The sequence below is a fragment of the Lissotriton helveticus genome, chromosome 8, assembly GCF_964261635.1.
Source record: "Lissotriton helveticus chromosome 8, aLisHel1.1, whole genome shotgun sequence".
Classification (NCBI taxonomy): domain Eukaryota; kingdom Metazoa; phylum Chordata; class Amphibia; order Caudata; family Salamandridae; genus Lissotriton; species Lissotriton helveticus.
In genome coordinates this window covers 1,421,665,459-1,421,687,763 of record NC_136069.1, presented here as the reverse complement: position 1 = coordinate 1,421,687,763, position 22,305 = coordinate 1,421,665,459, and the positions used below count along the sequence as shown (strand labels likewise).

Sequence of the window (22,305 nt, the reverse complement as noted above, 5' to 3'; positions counted from 1 at the left end):
GACCACAGCCCAACCTGTACTGAAGTGTCATTGATTCACACTCTGCCCTGGGCACTTCAGGGCATAAAACTTAAGCATCCAGGTCTGAGGCACTCAGTGACGCTTCCCTTCATCATGAGGGGGAGGGCCTCAAGGTACTTTTGACTGGCTGAAGAGGTCACCCCCACTGGGCTGTGAAATCCTCAGCCTGGCAAAGTTCAGCTCAGGTAGCCATGAGCATGCACATTTAGGGCATGTGTAGCTCCTGGCTGCCTGATATGGACCAGTCTGCCAGTCTGACCTTTTTTCAGCCAGACAGATACTCGTCTTGCCTGGGAAAAGGTGGGGAGCGTGGCCCCTCAGCACATACACACAGGCCACAGCTGTATATGAAAGTGTTGGAGTAATGCCCAGAGTAATGAATGACAAAAGGAGGGAAGAAGTGAGAACCAAGTGAGAACAAGAAAAATGTCTAATCAATATGTGTGGGAAAGAAAGCATATGAAACAGCCCAGTAGAATGCATTGATTAGTCAAACATAAACACGCATATATTGAATAAAGTAGTTAGTAAACTCCAGTTGTTCAGAAGATTTAGTCTATGCTCCATTGACTTAATACAGTCAATTTATTTGCAATCCTACAAAGGCAATGTCACTAAAAAATTCCATCCTCTGATGATTTTCCAGCATAAGTGTATCTCAGTTCCTTGAAGTGTTCAACCAGAGGTCCCAGATTCACAAATATTGGTGCACGAGTACCTTTCACTTAATCCTGAAATAAAGGAGTACTTAAAAAATAAGTTGCTTCAAAATGTTTTTGAATCAGACCAATAATTGTGTATAAGGCAATATTCTTCAAAAATATTATACCAAACATACTCTGTCCCATTCCAAGTTTGGTGTATCCCCTATGCACAATTAGATAAGGATCACTAACCATGTGGAATTTGACTAAGAAAAATGAAAACATCTTGCTAGCTCTATTGCTGACAGTCTGACACTGACGTGTAAATAAGTAGCAAACCTGCATAAGGAGTTTTAGAATATTGCAGGTTGGGATATATATTGAGGCTAATAGAGCAACAGCAGTCTATCAAACCTGGCATATGCGTTCTTCTCTCAACATGACAATATCCTAATACATGGCCTCTGCCTCTCTATTCCCCCTACCTCTCCAAAATATATGCAATCAGCAGGTAAAAACGAGTGGCACGGTCTGTGCAGTAGGGCACACAGGAGCTCCATCCTCTCCTCTTATAGCTCTTAGTGTCATTGGCCCTGTGCATGATTGGTAACTGTTGAACACACACAGAGCAACAGCTGTCTGTGAACAAAAGGCTTTGGAGCCACATAAGGGGGCTTCAACCGCCTCAGTATCCCATAGGCCTTTGTTTTTTTAATTTAGACACTCTGCCCTCATGGGGGGGAATGTGCTAATAACCTTATAGCCCAATGTAGCGGGCTATACTGGCCATTAAATTCCTGCTCCCCTGTCAAAGGCCCTTGTCTTTGGCAAGGGCCTTTAACGCCGGAACGGACGTTTAATGGATGGAATAGCCCACTACAGAGGGGATAAAAGGCTATGTTAGAACATTGGAGTTTTGGCAGCTCCATTGAGGCCAATGAAATAGCTCGGGGCTTATAATGACTGGTATAAGCATTCTGCTCCAACATTCACATGTTTGTCGTTCACTTTTTTTAATTTAGAACATTATAGCTTTAAAAGGGATTGGGCTATGACTTTAACAACTGACAGAGCCCTTGGCAGTGAGCTATAAGGCTAGAAAATCCTTTCTAATATATATATCAATGTTCCAAACGGCAACAATTTACACATTTTAACGTAAGCAAAAAGTGTCTGCTTTAGTGAACTAAGGTATGTTGACTTCAGTAACTAGAACAGCAATCAATATGTGAATGAGAGCATGGTGAGTACATACCAACTGTTTTACTTGACAAGGTCATAATGTTAGAATCAATGTTTCCATTAGGTGTATTAATGCATGCACTACCCAACAACATTGATTTGTGTTATATTTATCCTTATTAGTTCTATTCATTACGTTTAGCTCCGGAGCACATTCTCATATCATCACTTATTACATACTTTCGAATATGTCTGTGGACAGGTGAGTAAGTAACGGTGATGCAGTACAATGTATGATTGATTGCCAGTGTTACTTAAGGAGCATGTGGTTTCACTCCTGTTCAGGAAGCAGCAGTGTCTCACAATGCCCTTTCGATCTTACTCCTCAGGGAGCTTTGGACTTCAACTTGTTTAGTAGAAAAGTTTAAAGGAAAGAGAATTTCTTGAAAATTAAAATCCTTTTCATACACACATTGCAGACAATGAGCATGCTTTCATGGAATGTTTGCAGCGTTTGTTTATAGGCTTTTATCAGAAACATATTATACTTCAATTGTAAATTTTTTGTGATATTTTAGAGATTTTTGATTTGAGAGGCAGCAGTCATGATGACTGCTTACAAACAAAACACTGGATTGCTTAACCTGTGGAAAATGCATGTGTAAGATGGCACTACACAATTCTTAGAACTGGGGGGTCTCTGGTTGGCAGAGGTAGGTACCACTGTCCAAATAGGGACCCTTGCTTCTTGTCAGGGAAAGGAGGATACACTCTTTAGATAACCCCTCCTCACCCCCTTGGTAGCTTGGCACGAGCAGTCAAGGCTTATCAAAGGCAATGTGTAAAGTATTTGTACCAACACTCACAGTAAAACAGTGAAAACACCACAAACTGACTCCACAACAGGTTAGACAAATAAAAGTATTTAATCTAAACTACACAAGACCAAAACAACAAAAATCCAACATTCACAGTTCAAGAATATGGTTTCAAAAGTGTTCTTAAGGTTGCGATAAAATAATCCACAGTTGCGTGAAAAGTTCACAGTTACGTCACGTTTAGCCAACAGTACCTTTAAATGCGTCAAAGTTCCAAAACAGAAACTGGCGCGGTGGAAACAAGCAATGCGTCACTCCTGAGACCATGGGGAGTCGATGCGACAGCCCCGCTGGATGTAGCGGGCGTGGTGCGGTGACTCCGGTCTGTATGCGATACCTTGTATGGATTCCGGTGCAGAGGTTCCGTAGTGAAAAAGCTTACAAAGGCAAGATGCGATGATCTTTGGGGCTGCGACGATCTCCAGGGCGACGATGTGCGGACCAGCGGTGATCTTCCTCTTGAGCTCCTCGATGCCATGGTTCTGTGATGACACTTGCAGCGACGTGATGCGGTCCGCAAGCAATCGGTGCGAGGATCTCACCCAGCGAGGACAGGCTATGCGCGACACTCGCAGCAAAGGAATCTTCCCGCACCCGTCCCGCCAATGAAGGATGCGATGACTCTGGCAGGGGCAACAGGCGCTGCAATGATCTCGGCCTTCGTAGCGGCGGGAATTTCCTCGCACTGACGGGGATGCACTCCGCAAGCGGGGGATGCACTCCGCAAGTGAGCGATGCGACAAAACTTGCAGAAAGTCTTTAAAAGCTAGGTTTCCAGCTTCCCAACACAGGTACAACTTCCGGAGGCACCACAACTGGCCCAAGCACTCTAGGAAGGACAGAACTCTCTCTCAGCAGAGTTCAGGGAAGCTGGGGGTGAAGTCCTTTTGTTCCTGGTACTTCTTAACAGGGAGCCAGCTCTTCTCAGGCCCTTGGAGATTCCTTCAAGCAAGGGGACACAGCACCAAAAGCCAAGTCCTTCCCCTCTCCTTGGCAGCAAAGCAACAGCAGGTTAGTCCAGCCGAGCAACAGCAGGACAGTCTTCCTTCTTCAGTTTCAGCTTTCTCCTTGGCAGAGGTTCCTTCTTAATTCCAGGATGATCTAATTTTATGTAGTTAGGGTTCCTGTATTTATACCCCTAAAAGTCTATGATCCCTTTGTGCAGGAGGGCTCTGAGGCCGGTCTGAACCACTTCTGGGTGTTCCTTGAGCACTTTGTATTCCGGGCCTCTCCTTTCCTTTCAGAAAGAGGGGCAGGGTCATCAGCTGCCCAGCAGGAGGTGGAGCCAACAATGGGGAAGGCAGGCACAGCCCTATTCAGGCCCAGGTGCTACCCCCTCCCAACACTCTAGATGCAGATGGAGCTATTGAGCCCAGGGATGGCCCACTCAGACTCTGGGAGCCACCCAGCCCCTGTCACTCACAAACCAGACAGTCAGTTCACAAACAGGCCAAGGCACACAGAAAGGTCAGACAAGAGAACAGCAACTTTCTAAAAGTGCTGTTCTCCAACACAGGATTTAAAAACAACCTTTCCTAAAAGATGTGTTATTAAATTCTGAGTTCAGGGATACCAGACTTTTAGGTCCTATCTTGCTCCTATGGAAAGATATGCTGGTAGCCATTGTAGCCAGCATTCCCCATGATAGCCTATGGGGTAAGATAGCCTTACCATAGTGAAAAACGAAACTGGCTGTAATTCACTACCAGAGCATGTCACCTGCACACGTACAAGTGCTACCTTTCACATACACTGCACCCTGCCCAAGGGGGTACCTTGGGCCTTCTATAGGGGTGACCAATGTGTACAGAAAGGAAAGGGTTAGGTCTGGCCAGTGGGGACACTGACCAGGAGGACATGGCAGTTCCCAGACTGCACACAGGCACTGTGGTGGCAGGCCTGAGACACCACTTTAGGGCTACTCATGTGGGTGGCACAATCAGTGCTGCAGGCCCACTAGTAGCATCTGTTATCACCAGCCCTGGCACACTCAGTGCACTTTACTAGGGACTTCTTGGTGACACAAATATGCCAATCATGGATAATCAATCATAACAAAAATGTACACATGGATTACTTGCACTTTGACACTGCACAGCAGTGGCAAAGTGCCCAAAGCATCTAAACCAGCAAAAACTAAATCCAGCACAGCATCAAAAATACAGGAGGTAGAGGCAAAAACATAGGGGGAAACCACGCCAAAGATGCCAGGTCTAACAACAATGCAGAGAAATGTTGGACAATTTGCATAGGTTATTAGTTGTAGTTCATTAAAATGAACTTTTAAAATATTCAGTATTATGTTTTCACTACTAATTGAATCGTTAAAGTTGGCAAACTAATGTTACCAACAGGGTCATGGAGAGCAATACGCCCTGTCTCAATCGCATCTCAGTTTCATTAAAATCAAATTGCTGTTTGTTTATGAATCTTAATGAGATGTAAAGGCATTGCACATTAGACATTCCAATGTGAGTGTACTTTAAATTAGAGACAAAGTGCCTGATTTGAAAAATTAGAGAAAACCTGTCACCTGTATTACAAATCCATTATATCCTACGGCACTTGTCAATCAATCAATCAATCAATCAGCAATTTGTATAGCGCTCTGCTCACCCAGTAGGGTCTCAAGGCGCTGGGGGGAAGGGTCCGCTACTGCTCGAAAAGCCAGGTCTTGAGTTGTTTCCTGAAGGAGAGGTGGTCCTGGGTCAGCCGTAGGTGGATGGGGAGGGAGTTCCATGTCTGGGCCGCCAGGTAGGAGAAGGATCTTCCTCCAGCGGTGGCTCTGCGAATGCGTGGTACGGCAGCGAGGGCGAGGCTGGCCGATCGTAGCTGGCGGGTGGGTGTGTAGAAAGTGAGGCGGCTGTTGAGGTACTTCGGGCCCATGTCGTGGAGAGCCTTGTGTGCGTGGGTGAGGAGTCTGAACGTGTTCCTCTTGTTGATGGGGAGCCAGTGCAGGTCTCTCAGGTGGGTCGAGATGTGGCTGTGGCAAGGGATGTCCAGGATGAGTCGTGCGGAGACGTTCTGTAAGCGCTGGAGTCTTTTCTGTAGTTTGGCAGTGGTTCCCGCGTAGAGGGTGTTTCCGTAGTCCAGTCGGCTGGTGACGAGTGCCTGGGTGACTGTCTTCCTGGTTTTGGTGGGGATCCATCGGAAGATCTTACGGAGCATGCGCAGGGTGTTGAAGTACGATGACGATATGGCGTTGACTTGTCTGGTCATCGAGAGGGAGGAGTCCAGGATGAAGCCCAGGTTTTGGTGGTGCCCAGGGCAGGGGGCCACCAGGAGTCATCCCAGGCGGAGGGCGATGATCCTAGGATGAGGACTTCAGTCTTGTCTGAGTTCAGTTTCAGGCGGCTGTTCTTCATCCACTCGGCGACGTCTTTCATCCCTACGAGTAGGCTGGCTCTGGCATTGGTGGGGTGGTTGGTGAGGGAGAGGATCAGCTGGGTGTCGTCGGCGTAGGAGATGATGTTGAGGTTGTGTTGGCGTGTGATGGCTGCGAGGGGGCTCATGTAGACGTTGAAGAGGGTGGGGCTGAGTGAGGATCCTTGTGGTATGCCGCAGATGACTTCGGTGACCTCGGATCTGAACGGGGGAGGCGGACTCTCTGCGTTCTTCCGACGAGGAACGAGATGATCCACTCCAGAGCCTTCCCTTGGATTCTGATGTTGTTGAGGCGCTGTACTAGGGTGTGGTGGCAGACAGTGTCGAACGCCGGATAGAGGTCCAGGAGGATGAGGGCCGCTGTTTCCCCGTTGTCGAGCAGGAATCTGATGTCGTCGGTGGCTGCGATGAGGGCAGTCTCGGTGCTGTGGTTGGCTCGAAAGCCGGACTGCGAAGGGTCGAGGGATCCGTTTGTCTCGAGGAAGGTGGCGAGCTGTCTGTTGACGGTCTTCTCGATGACTTTGGCAGTAAAAGGGAGGAGCGAGATGGGGCGGAAGTTCTTGAGGTTGGTGGGGTCCGCTGTTGGTTTCTTCAGGAGGGCGCTGAGCTCGGCGTGCTTCCAGCTCTGCGGGAAGGTGTCGGTGTTGAAGGAGATGTTGATGATGTCCTGGAGTTGGGGTGCGATGATGGAGTCGGCCTTGTTGAAGACGTGGTGGGGGCAGGGGTCGGTTGGTGATCCGGAGTGGATGGTATTCATCGTGCGGGTGGTGTCTTCGGTGCTGACCGGGGTCCAGTTGCAGAGGGTGGTGGTCGGGGGCGTTGGTTCGGTGGTTGGGTGCGTGGTCTGTGCGCCGAAGCTGTTGTGTATGTCGGCGATCTTAAGGTGGAAGAAGGTGGAGAGTGAGTCGCAGAGGTCTTGCGAGGGTGTGATGTCGTTGTTTCCGGCGTTGGGGTTGGAGAACTCTTTGATGATGCTGAAGAGTTCCTTGCTGTTGTGGGTGTTATTGTCCAGTCGTTCTTTGAATGTTGTCCTTTTGGTGGTGCAGATCAGCTGGTGGTGTTTGCGGGTGGCGTTCTTGAGTGCAGTCATATTTTCTGTGGCCTGGTCGTGGCGCCAGGCTTTTTCAAGGGTGCAGCAGTTTTTCTTGGATGTTTTGAGTTCGTCTGTGAACCAGGAGGCTTTCTTGCTGCCAGGTCTGCTGGGAGGGTTCTTCAGTGGTGCGAGGTCGTCGGCGCAGTTGGTGATACACTGTGTGAAGGTGCGGGCTGCTTCGTTGGGGTCCGTTGCGCTGGCCGGAGGGTTCAGGCTGAGGGAGGTGGTGAGCTGGTCGGCGGTGATCTTACACCAGCTCCTGCGAGGAACCTGTTGCGGGTGGTGGTGGGTCGTGGTTCTTCTGAAGCTGAAGTGGACGCAGCTGTGATCCGTCCAATGCAAGTCCGGTGGAGTGGCTGAAGGAGATGTGCTTGCTGGAGGAGAAAACGGGGTCAATCGTGTGGCCGGCGTAGTGGATGGGGGTGTTCACCAGTTGCTTGAGTCCGAGGTTGGCAAGGTTGTCCACCAGGGTGGTGGTGTTGGTGTCGTTGTTTTTCTCCAGGTGGAAGTTGAGGTCCCCTAGGAGGATGTAGTCAGCGGAGGGGAGGGCGTGCGGGCTGATGAAGTCTGCGATGTCTTTGCTGAATTGGGTGCGTGATCCCGGGGGTCTGTAGATGAGGGTGCCTCTGAGGGGGGTCTTTGGGTCAGTGTGTATCTGGAAGTGGAGGTGCTCGGCGGCGGTGAAGGTGTCGTCGGAGTTGGTCGTGATGCGGATGGTGTTCCTGTGGACGATGGCGATGCCTCCTCCGGTCTGGTTGACGCGGTCCCTCCGGGGGATCTTGTATCTGTCCGGGATGGCTATGGCGATGTCGGGCACTGAGGAGGCGTTCATCCAGGTTTCCGTGAGGAAGGCGACGTCTGGTGATGTTGTGTCGAGCAGGTTCCAGAGTTCGACGGTGTGTCTGTGGACGGAGCGGGTATTGAGCAGGATGCACTTGAGGTGGTTGTTGCTGGTGCCTGGTCTTTTGGGTGCGGTGCTGGTCCGGAGGCAGGTGAACTTGCAGGCTTGGCAGCTGAAGGGTCCGTGGGTGTGTTTTGGGGTGGCTAAGTAGCAGGCGGGGTTCCGGTCGGGTTGAGTGCGTTGAGGGTGGCGGCGTCGTAGGTCCGTCATGTGGGCTGGCATCGTCGGGGGCCAGGGGTTCTGGCGCTGGGCGCGGTCAGCGCGGACGGGCGTAGATGGGCTTGCCTTTGGCGCGCCTTCGGCGCACAATCGGCGCGCCCGCTGCGTGTGACCGCTGCGCGTCCGTCGTGTGGCCTCCATATGAGGGGCTGAGGGAGGGAGGAGCAGCTGGGAGGCGGGAGCGGGGTGGCGAATGGGAACTGCGGGGGGCGGGGCAGCAGGGAGCAGCGGCGGGAAGCAGGGGGCGAGGTGGGAATCGGGGGCACAGAAGGCAAAGGGGGAACGGGGGGTAAATGACTAATAAAACAAGCACAAGTTACAAAAAGGCAAAAAGGGGACCGAAGTTACAAAAGGCAAAAAGGGGAACGAGGGGTGCAACGACGGAAAAACAAGCACAAGTTACAGAAGGCAAAAGGGAAAAAAACGAAAGAGATACAACAGGTTACAGGTACAAGCTCGCAGAATGGCGGAAGAGCATAGCAGGACAGCACGGGGAGGACCACGCGGTGGCTAGGGGGGCGACCTACCTGGTGACAGGGTCAAGGGTCAAGGGTCGCTTGTAATCCGTCACATTTGTGTTTGTGTATCCCGTCTGCCGAACTCTAAATCAAGGCCAAAAGTTGTAAATGCACTTGGATTTATTTTTCATTATACATATAACCAGTAATGATAACTCTGTGACATTTTTGGTGTAAAACACAGAAAATTGTGAGGACAAACACAAAATATATTTTACAATCTGTCTGTGTACATATGGAAATGAGGAGCATTTTGAGCATGACCAAACTCATAATGTGAACTTACAAAAGTAAGGTTGCAGATAGTCTGACTCTCCATCCATATGCAAAAACTGCAACTAGGGTGGCCCCAGAGAAGATTCAGGACATGGAAGATATATTCCTCTTTCACAGAGCTAGACACAAGACTATTCTCTCTTTCTCATTGTCTCTTATTGGACGTGAGGCTGAAGCTAACAGGATATATGCAAGAAAATCTACAAGCACCCCTGCCTGCATCCTGGCTTGAGTGCACCATTGCTCATGCAGTACACAAAAGTTGTATTCATCAATGTATTTCTACACGTAACAAAATGCTCGTCAATTCCATATGCACACATTCAGAATGGAAGATATGTTGTGAGGTTGGCCAGCTGTCCTCACAATTTTCCTTAGGTGTGTTTTACACCATCAATGGGCATATATAGAGTGAAAAAGATTTGAAAGGATAGGCATATATCCTTCCTGTAGTACAGAAGAGGTGGCAGGTTGTAAAAAAATGCACAAACAATGAGCTACAATTCTACCACTTCCTTTGCACCGCGGTCCCATTTGGTAAACAATTCCTACTTAAGAGGTATGTGTGTCATACATTTGCATGGATCGACATGGCTCAATCAATACATGTAAAGTGCAAATGTAAAAGAATGTTGCTGTCCTTATATTTCCAAACATAGGGCCTGATTTGCTACAGTAAACTGAGATGAAAGTCTAACTGTATGACTTTTGGTATTCACAAAAGGCATTCATGAGTAGCAAAGTTATATTTTCATCTAAGTTAAACTTAAGTTTTGGTCTTAAGTTTAACTGTGAACAAAACTGAGGCAAAAGTCTATCTTTACTACTTGTTTTATTTCAAGTGAATTTTATTGAGAAGAAGTTTTATATACACGGTACAGTATACAGCAGTAGAATATAGGTCTCCCGAGGGGACATTATATGCTGGTTAAAATGCCCTTTGTGAATACCGAAAGTCATAAAGTTAGACTTTTCATCTCAGTTTACCCTTGTGAATCGGGCCCAACGTGTTATACTATGTTTTGCATAGCTCCCCTTTACAGCATGGCAAATGGGTCTGTATAATTGTTTTCAAATGCAATTCTAGAAATCGTGTCGTGCATACATCTTTCAAACTGCATACATTAAAAGACTTCTAGTATAACTTATAAATGTTCAGCTTGGTTCACTTGCATCGGACCACTTTCTCAGCATACAACATTGCATGCTCTTTCCCTCAATCACTCTCTTTCTCCACCTCTAATTCAAAGCATGTATCTTTCACTGAAAATGTAGCCCCCATTAAAACAAAATTTGAAAGGGAAAATTGACTGTGTGGATTCATAATTTATTTTAATATTCATAAATTTGCAGGTTTATTCCGCAACAGTAAATCCACATGAGTCATAGATATCCAGGTGCACTCCTCCATTCGATTTGTTCACGCACATTGTATGACGGGGCATCCACTTGGGTATGTTTTAAATATGTTTTGGTGTTTTTTGGAATCTAAAAAACAATGTATCCTCTCCAAATGGATATCTTCCTGCCTAATTTGTAAAGAAAAGCCTGAAAGGCAGAGGGGGCTAGATATTAGAATACACTAAACAGAAACCCTTCCATCATTCCCAGGCCCACTAACTCATAGAGACTACCTTATTCAAGACTGCTGGATATTGTTTATCCAAAACTGGAGTTCAACTCAAGATGTCTTGTAACTTGTCACCATTGATTCAGCCTATGTAGTTAGTGGGGCTAGCACTAAACCCGGACTTTTGTTGGTTACAAATGTGCGCAGAAACCTCTGGGTGGTCAATTTTTACCCAACCTTGTCACATCAAATAATCCTGCTTATGAAGTACGTTTGTGTCATTTTCCTGGAGCGAAACCTCATGCAAACTGCTTGAGAATGTTTAGAAATCAGCCTGTGTGTCATTTTTCCTACCTACCCTTTCCTCAAGACCAAAATGAAACAAGGATTTACAGATACTGAGTCAGTGGTGTAGCTAGGCACTTTGCCGCCCATAGTGGCCTCTGCTTTTCCGCCCTATTGCGGTGTTGAAGAGCGGGGGTGCTGGTGATAAATTATAATTTCAGCGTTTGCCGCCGTGAAAGTGGACCACCCCCCCATGCTATATCCCTGTGCTATGCCAAACTTATGAGGTTTCTACAGTAATATGTTCCCTCAAAAGATGTAAAAGGCTAGCAATTCTAATTCTGTGGAGCAGGCTAATGGACTTTGCAGCTATACGTTTCTGATTTTACACATAGGTTCATTTTGAATGCTCAACGTTTCAGAATAGGCTCTCTTATGTGTGTCTACTAATTGGGAAATAATTAATTACAGGTATCAAAACATCATCCTTAAAATAAATTGGAATATATTCAGCTTTAGGTAGTGATGCAACATTTCTTCATTATTTTTACAAGTCAAAATAAAAAAGTCAGATGATCTTGCACACTGAAAAGCACATTTGTATGATCTTAATGTACTTGTAAAATCTTTCTTTCCACATTCCACATTCTAATATTAGTTGGCCAGCAATGAACTGAATATCACTGTAACAAGGAACCTGTAGTATTACTTGGAGCATTCTTTGCTCCTGCCAACAAACTGTAGGCTTGACACTGCCTCGTAAATAAGGTGAAGCCCCAATCGCCACAGAAAGTTTGTCAAAAGTGATGTTCCCGTAGCGATAGGGGCTTGTAAATATGCCTCAATGTTCTTTTTAATTCTCTCTGACAGAGAAGTTCTAATGCTTACCTTATGAAATTAGGTATATATGAAGTGAAACGAGCAATGTTCATGAGGCCATCACTATGTGGCAAATCCATTGTTCAATGGATATAGTTTAAAAGTTCAAAGTTTTCCAGGCAGTCCCCACAGATTTTTCACCTTTTGCTGGACCCTGATTTTGCTGGTTCTAGAACTCTAAAGTCCCTTTAAACATTGTTAAATGTACTTGTTCCTGATTCACACACTCAACTTGCCTATAAAACCCTAGGACCTCGTTCACAAGAAAGTGCCCAGCATGGAACCGCAAGCCCTTTGGCTGCGCCATGCTTTGGCAATTTCAATGCACAGGGAGGCCTCATATCTTTAAGGATATGACGGATCCCTTTGCACCCCCTGCACTGATACACAATTAGCTGCCATGCGCTGACGCAGGCACCCTGTTTGACTGCGCCGCGGGGTGATTGTTTATGTGCACAAAGGTATGCTAAGGTAAAATCCTGCTTAGTGTATCTGGCCAGGGCTCCAATACGGTCAGCATCAATCTTTGCCTTTTTCAGGGTCAAGCGCGACCAGATGTCCCATGTTGGATCGCTATGATGAGCGGTATGGCCTGGTCAAGTTTCTGACTTAGTCTCTTTTTTGTAGCTTTTATTGTAACGTTTCTTGTGTATCCTGCAGGTCTTTATCTTCATCGTTGACATCGAACAGCTCTAAACATTTCAGCAGGGCAAACCTGCACAGTTAAGCCGAGTCACGTTTCGACATCGCCTGCTTGACTCTTGTTGTCAAAGATGGTCTTTTTATGAAGCTTTTTAGAAAAAGTTCTCAAATAGTTCCTAAACTTTCAGAATTCCTTCTGAAAGGTTCATTGAGGACTTCTGAGGGTCCACAACACCAGCCAGAGGTTGTCCAGAGGCTCTGAATTCCCACATGGGGCTTTGGGACGACAGTTCCCACAATACACCTGGTCATACCAGTAAAGTCCAGGTGAAGCTGTTCAGCTGGGCTTGTTCTTGTTGGAGATGATGCAGGGACTTATTTCAGTATTTTCCTTCCTGTTGCTCCTCAAGGAGTCCACTCTTTGATCCTTTAAGACAGGGAAACTCCTCTTTTCTGAAGCCTTGAGAGTGTAGCAGGTGCAGTCCTTATTAATGCAGTCCCTTCTTTGTGCAGTCCAAAGGTCCAGCAGGTCAGTCCTTTGCCAGATGTTTCCAAACAGGGATCTGAGGTGCTGTGCCGCTCTCCCATATTTATTCCAGATTCTGGTGGAAAAGAGGGCAGCAACCCCAACCAATTGGGTTCAAGTTGCCACCCTCTGTGATGACCATTTTCTTAGAAGTGTGGCATATTTGTTTCCCAGAATATACATCTCAGTCCAAATCAAAATGGAAAAAATCGCTCCTGGAAGTTCAGGCCTGTCCGATGCAGCCCACAGGTGTGGCTAACATTTCCCTACACTCCCCTTCCAGCGCCTCTCTAATCTAATTAGAGAGGCTCCCAACTGGCTGTGGGTGCAGGAAGTTGGGATTGGGCATACTTCGTGCGCTAGCTGTGCTTCTCCCCTCAAAGACTAGTTTGTTCACCCAGCCCCCTTCCTGTCCTGGCAACCAGATGGTTGCATTGTTTTAACCAAGGGCACTTCACACCTAATCACGAGCAGCTTGGCTCAGCATGTCAAAGGCTAACCAACCAGAAGAGGCTGCTACAGGGCTGTTTTAGGTAACTTTCCTGCAATAGTTATAATAAATCTGACCTTGGCAAGTAGTTGAATTAATTTGAACTATTATATTGATACTTTGAATTATTGTTCTGTCAAAAGTTAGACAGAGTAACATTAACAAAGCCATCTAAAGTTAGTCCATGGAGCTCCAACCCTACAATGGGGAAAAATGAAATTAGCAGTTTTCATTCACTAGGGTAAATAACACAGATTTTATAATATCCCTGCTTTTAATTATAAGGCAACCTACACTTGGGGCACCTAGGGCAGTTCTTTTAATTCCAAAGCCAAATTTGAACATAGTTTTATTTTAAAACCAGCCTGCAATCACAACAGACAGCACTGCAGGGCACATTTAGGTGCATTAAAACCACTAAGGACTCTAAACCTACTTGCCCTAACAATATACTAGGGTCTTAGAGGTAGGTCGTCTGAACCAATTGCAATTACACCTAACTACCTTATACCTTTAAAACAGAGCCCAGCCCCTGGGCCTGGTTAGCAGAGTCAAGGACACAATCAGTGAGTAACCTTCAGTATCAGACAAAAAAGGGGGTGATCAGGCCAAAAAAAATGGCTTTCTCATATTTGCATTCTGTTTTCATTATACATGTTAATATGTTGATAATAATAATTGTAAAAATCTTATTTTTTAAATTAAATGATGAATAAAATAACACATAGCTTTCATCAAAGATTGTGACGCATTCACCATAAATGATACTGCATGCTCAAGGGAGGGAAAACTAATAGGTAATTTAACTTAATGTAATTTATTTGAATTTAAAATAAATACAGGTAAAATGATAATTGAGTTGTCAATTAATAATATTTTTGGTTTGTGTGCAGATGTACTGTACCTTGTTAGTGTGGTATTCATAGGTGAATAGTAGTTTAAGAAATGTGTTTATTATTTTTAAATTACAAAATAAACAATCATTTTAAGAATTTTGATTATTAGTTGGGAGGGATGGAAGCCCCGCTCAAATAATAAACAAAATCCTTGTCAGGGTGAACCACAAAAGTCACAAAATGTAGTTGTGCGTAACCCTCTGGTAGTCGGTGCAAAGCAGTCAGACGTAATCTAGAGGCAATTTGTAACATATTTATGCAGCACTCAAATAGAAATAAAGTGAATCAAAACACTAAAAAACCCTTTCATCGCAGTGCAGGTATTTCCGCAACATTTTCTATTTTGTATTTGCATTAATTTAACCGCAAATTAGCAAACATCACCACTATAAGAAATCACTGTCTTGAGGTCTTGATATACCCTGAATAAATATAAAATATAAATAAGGACTTCTGCCTGTTGTGTGTTACCAACCAAGTTCAAAACATCTGTTGTAGCATTCCAAGAGAAGCTAATGAGTCATTAAATAATAGGAATAGAGTTAACACATTGTTAGAGCTATAATACTTACTCAGGCTCTGTTAGTGGAGTTGTTTCATTCGGCTCATTTACTGGGCTTCCATCGTGATTGGTAATTCTTTCATCTTCCGTCCTCATCTCCACTATTGGCTCTTTTGAGCCGTCCTTCCTATAATACAAATATAAAGTGAATTATATTAATACATATGTAGATGATGAAATGGTGTTAAAAGTTATCAACAAGAATACATTATTATATTGGGTATCTCACATTTGGGCTACAAGGGAACCAAATGCATTGAGATAAAAATCTTAATAAAGTCTTCTTCATTTTTGTCTCACTTGCCCTCTCTTTACATCTGCTCTTTTCGTACCACTTCATCTAAGTTATTTTCTTGATATGGTCATTGTATATGAGAGATCTTCACTATTACTATGCTAAGCAACAGTTAGTACTTCAATGACATACATATTTCTCGCTAATTGTGTCACTTCAATGTGTGATCATAAGAGCATAAAGCACTATCATATACACAAGCACTGCACTGAATTAAGCAGGTAATTAATTTTTTTTTCTGAAGGAAGTCACTACATGCTATTTTGTTTAAAAGATGTAATGATTATATGATACTTGATGTATGGTTACAGTGTGAATTGATTCTCTAATAAGATACTCTCCAGTGAATGGCTGTTGCTTAATATAGTGACTACACCAGGCAACTGCTGATAATGTTTGCTGTTAAAGTTTAACTTTAAACCATTTTAATGTTCATTATTATTGAGAAACAGAATTGTGGAAAACACTCCAATCAGAACAAAGTTTGAAAAGGGTCTAAGACCAGATCTACTCATCAGTGTTAACGGTTGAATGCCCTCAATTGTAAGACCGCTTTATTAATCTACCACATCAGGGCATGATTCAAATGGAAATAACGTTTTGATATACAATAGAAATTGGAAGGTGTTAATATAGTGGCTATAGAACTGGAACTAAGGCCACCATTTTATAACATGTCTTCAAGACCCCTTTATTGATCATTATTATATTGGTGTTTGACTTGCCGGTTTAAAAATAGGATATACCTGTGTATAAATGTACTTATTAGTTGGTTTGCAAGTTTTCCGTTGTAAAAATGTTCATTGTTTTAATGATCCATGTCATTCTTCAATGGTAATCTCTTTGTTTACACAACACTACTTAAAGCAGATTCCCCTACACTCCTCTTTTCTCCTTTTTGTTTCACTTTTAGGACCACTTTAAACATCTTTTAAAACATTTCCTTCCTTGATCTGGCGAAGCAGGCATTATTTGCAATAGTAGTGATGTTCTACATATTTATCACAGTCTTCACAGCTAAAGACAGCACTTTGTTGTATTTTTTTCAACTTATGATCTGCAATTTAACCTCCTGAACATGTTGATAAAGGGTAATTCTCACCATTTTTACATATATCAACTTACAGAATTTGCTTCAAGCAGTACATCCTAGTATACTTACCTTCTCATCCTCGTGAAATGGCACTACATAGTTGAATGAAAACATGGATCCGCAATCAACAAATATTTGGATTAGTATCAATTCAAAAATCAAGAAGCACCATTCTTGGTAAGTAGACATTATAAGACATTTGAAAATCTTCCTTATATAATGAATCCTAGAACATTAATATGCAGTATTGTAGGATCATTTAGTCAAAAGTCTATGAAAAGATCTGAAAAGAAAACTTGTAATTCATTTGTATCAGGAAGTTTGAATGCAAAATTATGGAAATATGGGCATTTTGCCAAATATATGTTTGGAATAAGGACTTTCAAAATACATATTTTCCTACAATTACTCTCTCCATTGGGTTACCATGCACATGATCTGTTAATGAGCAACACCACCCCAACAACCACTCAATACTACTAAAGTAAACTAACTTTTAACAATTGGTCTACATATTTTATGGTCATTTTTTATTTTGCTCTTGCCACTGCTTTTAAACTAGCTAAAATAGAGGTTGGTTTAATAAATCTAGTGATGCCATAAAGTGGTTAGAAGATTGCCTGAAACATTTCCCCACTGCAAATAAACGGATATTCTGAAAGAACAATGATATCTCTTATTTTTATCGTGGCTTAGTTATTTTGGGTATGATGGATAGTCATGCACACAGGGTGCCTAAATTAAGTCTTTCTCATCCCATCTATGAGACTATTGAACGTGAACTAGGACAATGAAAATATGATCTTCATTTTTCTTCGGTAGAATCAAGTGTGTGATATTTTCAAACTGAGACGCTTCATAGTAGAAAATAACCCTTTACTTAATCAACAGCATTTATTTGGTTATTGTTTTATATTAAAAAGCGCCAACCTTAGACATCATATGCCCTGTGTTTTTGTACTGTGCTCCTTTTTTGTGATTTGTTATTACATATGACATTTACATCCCATCTATGAGACTAGTAAATGTGAACTAGAACAATGAAAATATGATCTTCATTTTTCTTCAGCAGTATTAAGTGTGTGATATTTGCAAACTGACATGTTTCATCGTAGAAAATAACCCTTTACTTAATCAACTGCATTCATTTGGTTATTGTTTTATATTAAAAAGGACCGACCTTAGACATTATATGTCCTGTGCTTTTGTACTGTGCTTCTTTTTTGTGGTTTTGTTATTATATATGACATTACGGCCAGGTGTATTAAGAACTAGTCACAAAATTCTGGTCAAAATCTTTGACCTGTGTGGTAATTTATGAACCAACCTATGTACTACTAGGTCAGTTTGCAAAATACCAATTCCTAATGCATCACAATCAGACCTACCTCATCAATGTTAATGAGGTAGGTTGCAAATTGTGACCCACAAGGATTCACAGCCATCCCAGTGATAGTGCCCTGCTGATATCAGCAGACAAAATGTCTGTGAATGCTTGTAAAGAAAGGAGTTTTTAAAATGCATCCTGCTTTCCATAAAGGAAAACAGGATATGTTGAAAAAATAATTGAAATGTGCAAGTTTCATTTTTAAGAGTTGGCAGTGTTCCAAGGGACCACCTCCTATTCTTAGCAAATGTTCTTGTCAACATTTACAAAGAGGAAGAGGTCCTTGGGGACACCTTCATGTTTGCAAATGACTTAAACCTTCTTTGAGGAGGTGGTAAAAGATGAATGCTTTGTCAGATTTCAGTCACAAATCATTTTATATACCATGAGGATTCATTATTTGGAAGGGATCCCCTAAATAGGCCCCTTCAAACACCAAATCAGTGTTGGATCTCAAACCCCAATTGTGATTCAGTAATTTGTTACAGTTTGTGGTGTGTACATTTGAAAATGCCTTTTAGCAATTGCAAACAGCCCAATTCTGTGAATTGGACCGTTTATGACAGTAAAAATGCTTCATACCTCTGACGATAATGAGAATGGGTGGTAATATACCACTTAATTACCAAAGTCTTACAGCTGTGCCAAAACAGTTGTTACTATTAGCCAACTACGTGGTACTACTGTTAATAATCTTAAAACAATGAAACACTGAATTGTCCTAGTATGATTCAAACATGATCATGAAGTTACACAAACATTTCTGCAAAAAATGCATTAGTCCACTTGGTTATCTTACAGGTTCATATGTCATGTTATTTTCTTTTATGCTATGTTAGGTTTCAGAAAAGCATGGAATAGCATGCAACAGTGTGATGGCATGATAGGTACAGCAGAGTAGCATCACAGTGATATTGATGATACAGAAGGGCCTGCTATGGCATGTGTTTGTTCTATTGTGCATGTTTCTGTAAGGGTGGTAAGTGTTGATATTTCATGTTATGGTAATGTATGGTATGGCATGGTATGGATATTATCCTATTCAGTTCTGTTCCATTATGGTAAGTTACAGTACGGTACTCTGTGGTATGCTACATTATATTTCATTAACCTATGAGTATTTGCAATGTGCATTACCTCAAGCAATCTCCTATATTTTCATGGAATACCACATTAATTTGCAATATGCAGAATTATACAGTGTAGGTATTTTTTATACAAATATTAATCATAAAGAAACTATACATGGACAATCTTGGTTCTAAATCATATCCACTGGTTGTTAAGAAGAAATATTGCTTTCCCAGCAGAGAACATAAAGGAAAGTGGGCCGGGTCTGCATACTTATGGTAAGGCAAGGAAAGAATACATTGATAAAAAAATGACACAAGAATGAGAAGATGAAGACTCACAGGTAGGCAGCCTTTCCTTCTTCAAGCTCCTTACTTTTCCCACTGGAACCACTCTTCTTCCCACAAAATTTCCTTGTGATGCACATCAGGAGTCCGCATTGTCTGACAAAGAAGCAACTAACGTCCGTCACTACAAGGACTAAGAGAAGGGCAGCCACTCCTAGGCCAATGACAGCTCCAAGCCCGAGGCCGCTGAAAAGTGAATCTTGAAAACAGAAAACATGCTATGATGCATAATGGAAGAAAATACATCTTGAACAATTAATGTGTGGAATTCTGTCAATGTTTCAATCTTGAAATACAACTTGGAAAAGAATTTGTGTATTTCAGTCCTATGTGCAATAGCAGAATTAAATAGTATATGTTGTCTCTCCAAGTCGCAGATAAACCAAGTACAGACAATATAAAATGTTTTAGGATTTGAAACAATATTCTTATAAATGAATGCAAAATGCATGTGTGATAAAAAAATTGAGAAATCCAAATGCTTTTACTACTTTTTTCCATTTTGTATTTCTGATTTTGATACTTGCTGACAGGGTGACAATGTTGTAGACGTCATGCAATAAGAGATGGAAACTGACCATGTGCTTAATGTGGCAAGTGTCTAAATCTGTCACATTTGCTCTAACATATACCAACGAAAACCACCATTATCATCACGTTTCTCTGCTTCTTCACAGGGCCTGTAATGTGAGGCGCATCCATGTGCCTTGCAGTAAAAGTAGATAATAAATTAACACATATCTCTGTCACCATACTGAGGACTGCAGCAGTGCTTCATTTGAGCCGGTGGTTTCCGGTGTTAGCCACCGGCACTTAAACGTCAACATCGGTGCTTATGACAGTCTGCTACATGGTGGTACTGTCTGTCTAATTTAGAGATGACCACATAACAGTTGTGTAATAATGCATTGAAAATAACAAACATGTCCCAACCAAGCCATTCTTATAACTTTCGGATTGTGGAATAGTCTGTTTGTCACACGTGTAGGAGTGTGATGTTTAGTAGTTGTGTTAGTACTGCCATTGGCAGCGCTCGGAGGGAAATGTGTGGCGCAAGCTGCAGTGGCATCCTGATTAGGGCCCTGAAAACCTATTTTGTAACTAAATAGGCACTGAACTGCAGAGCAAACACTTCTGCCTGCCTCACATGACATCTCTATAAATGGCACCTCATTACAGCGTGTTCTGATGATGGTCAGCAATGACTTGTATTAGAGTATGGTTGGCACACTATTTTCTCCACATAATAATAATGGGATGACAGAAAACTATGTGGGGAGATATGAGGGGACAGATTAATGATTTTGTCTGGACCCTTCTCATCAGTTTTATTAAGTTGTTTTCCTTGAAGAGACATATCACCTGTAGAACCTAGAGGTCAAACACCACAAGTGTTTTCTTAGGGCTTATCTGTTGACACTTTCAGTCTTAACAAATCTTGCGGTTTTTACCAGATGGATTAATTAGTAAAAGTGGATCCAGTGTTCCACCAATCAGTAACCAACCAGTATCCCTGGATTCACCAAGATTTTTGTAGTGAGACTTGAAATTAGTGTTTTGGAAGGCTGCCAGCTACTCAGTGGTCTGCTGAGCTGTTCTGTATGCATTGTCATAAAAATCATAGCTACCTTTGCTGGATGTGTGTTCCAGTACAGCACTGTTTTTGTTGGTTTGCAAGACTCTAGTAGCACTGAGAACTAGGGACTGCTAATGAGCGGGTCTGGGCATTCAAGTCCTGCAGACATGAGAATTGTCATATTGTGGCCCTGCCTAGACACAATACAGTCAGTGAGTAAGGATCAGGCAGCAATCATGATGGAATCAGGAACACATTGAAAAAGAATGCAGAACACATGCACTTGACAGAGACCCCACCTTCCCTAGTGAACACATTTTTCAATAAAATGATTTGCATAAGGATAGGTGGGGGAATATCTTCAAGTTTGTTAAAGGCCCCTTGGGCCTAAATGCCCTTTTTTGAGTCCCATGTTTTGCTGACTTTTATTGCTGATTTTTAGACTTTGAATATTGGGAGATTGCTATTCAGTCCCCTAAAATATGTTAACATTGGCTAATTCTGGATTGGCATAACCAGCTTTTGTTAAGGCAGTAGTATATGATGTAGAAACACACTAATGGCAGAGAACATCAAATGCCATTATTGAACTGCATTTACTTATTGTATCATCTATTAGTTTGATAAGGGAAACATGGTTTTAGGTCAGCCATTGTAGCTTGGCTGATACAAAATAAGACTACAGCCCAGGGCATGAAAATAACATTGACAGGAGAAAAGCCTTCCATTTACATATTAATAAGTCATCCCAAAGTAGGCATTGTAGCCCACAATGTGGGGTTTATTTAATTAAAAAAGGGACATGAAGAAAAGTAATGTTACCACAGCCCTACCCTTGGCAAGACCCCATAAGCTATTTTCACTGTGGAAGGCTTTTGCTGTCCTGTAAGGAAAACTAAAGTACAACTTACAATGTTAATTCTGCTATCGCGAGCTTTGGACCAGCTTGAAAAATAGTTTTAATATTTGAAAAGAGCTCACATTTTATGGTGAAGTCAAACATTTAATAAATATTTAGGAAAGTTACGTTTAGAGAGTTAACTTTTCTCAAACTGAAGCGCATGGGGACATATTTTCATTTGCTCTCCTGCAGCTGACCAGCAATTCCTTGACCTTAATCAGTTGTGAAAACTGTTTTCTATGAAGGGACAATGGCCTGGCTGTGGGGTGGTATGTTTACTCCCCTGGCAGGAATACAATTTGGTGTGGGCCCAAGAAGTTGAACAACTTGTATGGGATGTTGAAGACTTTTGTGGATTTTTTTTTTTTTTAAATTAACAACATGCAGAATGTGGTTTTACACATGATTATGCATGTATACAACAATATAGTACAATGGATTTTAAAACAAATGTCCTATGTATAGACTCTTGTTAACTAGGGCTCAATCAGGGATTTCTTGTCCTCCTATGCGCATTACACTGTTTAGTATTTCTGAGAGAGACAGTCAAGAAGAATCATTTTTATTTACTTCCATTGCCATTGTTCATGCTGTCCTTGATTAATCTTTCCCCGGCACAATCACAAAACTGAAACAAAATTCAAGGTCCCTCTGCTAGCTCACAATACC

General features: G+C 42.7%; 1 protein-coding gene across 1 annotated transcript in view; it reads right to left on the bottom strand.

Moving 5' to 3' along the window:
- The window catches only part of NCAM2 (neural cell adhesion molecule 2), an 808,853-nt gene that overhangs the window by 17,068 nt on the left and 769,480 nt on the right, over positions 1-22,305 (bottom strand). The window contains exons 14-15 of the mRNA XM_078658362.1: positions 19,154-19,358; positions 14,977-15,093 (exon numbers count right to left, since the gene is read on the bottom strand). Of these exons, the coding sequence (XP_078514488.1) occupies positions 14,977-15,093; positions 19,154-19,358 (322 nt within the window). The remainder of the gene's footprint in view (positions 1-14,976; positions 15,094-19,153; positions 19,359-22,305) is intronic.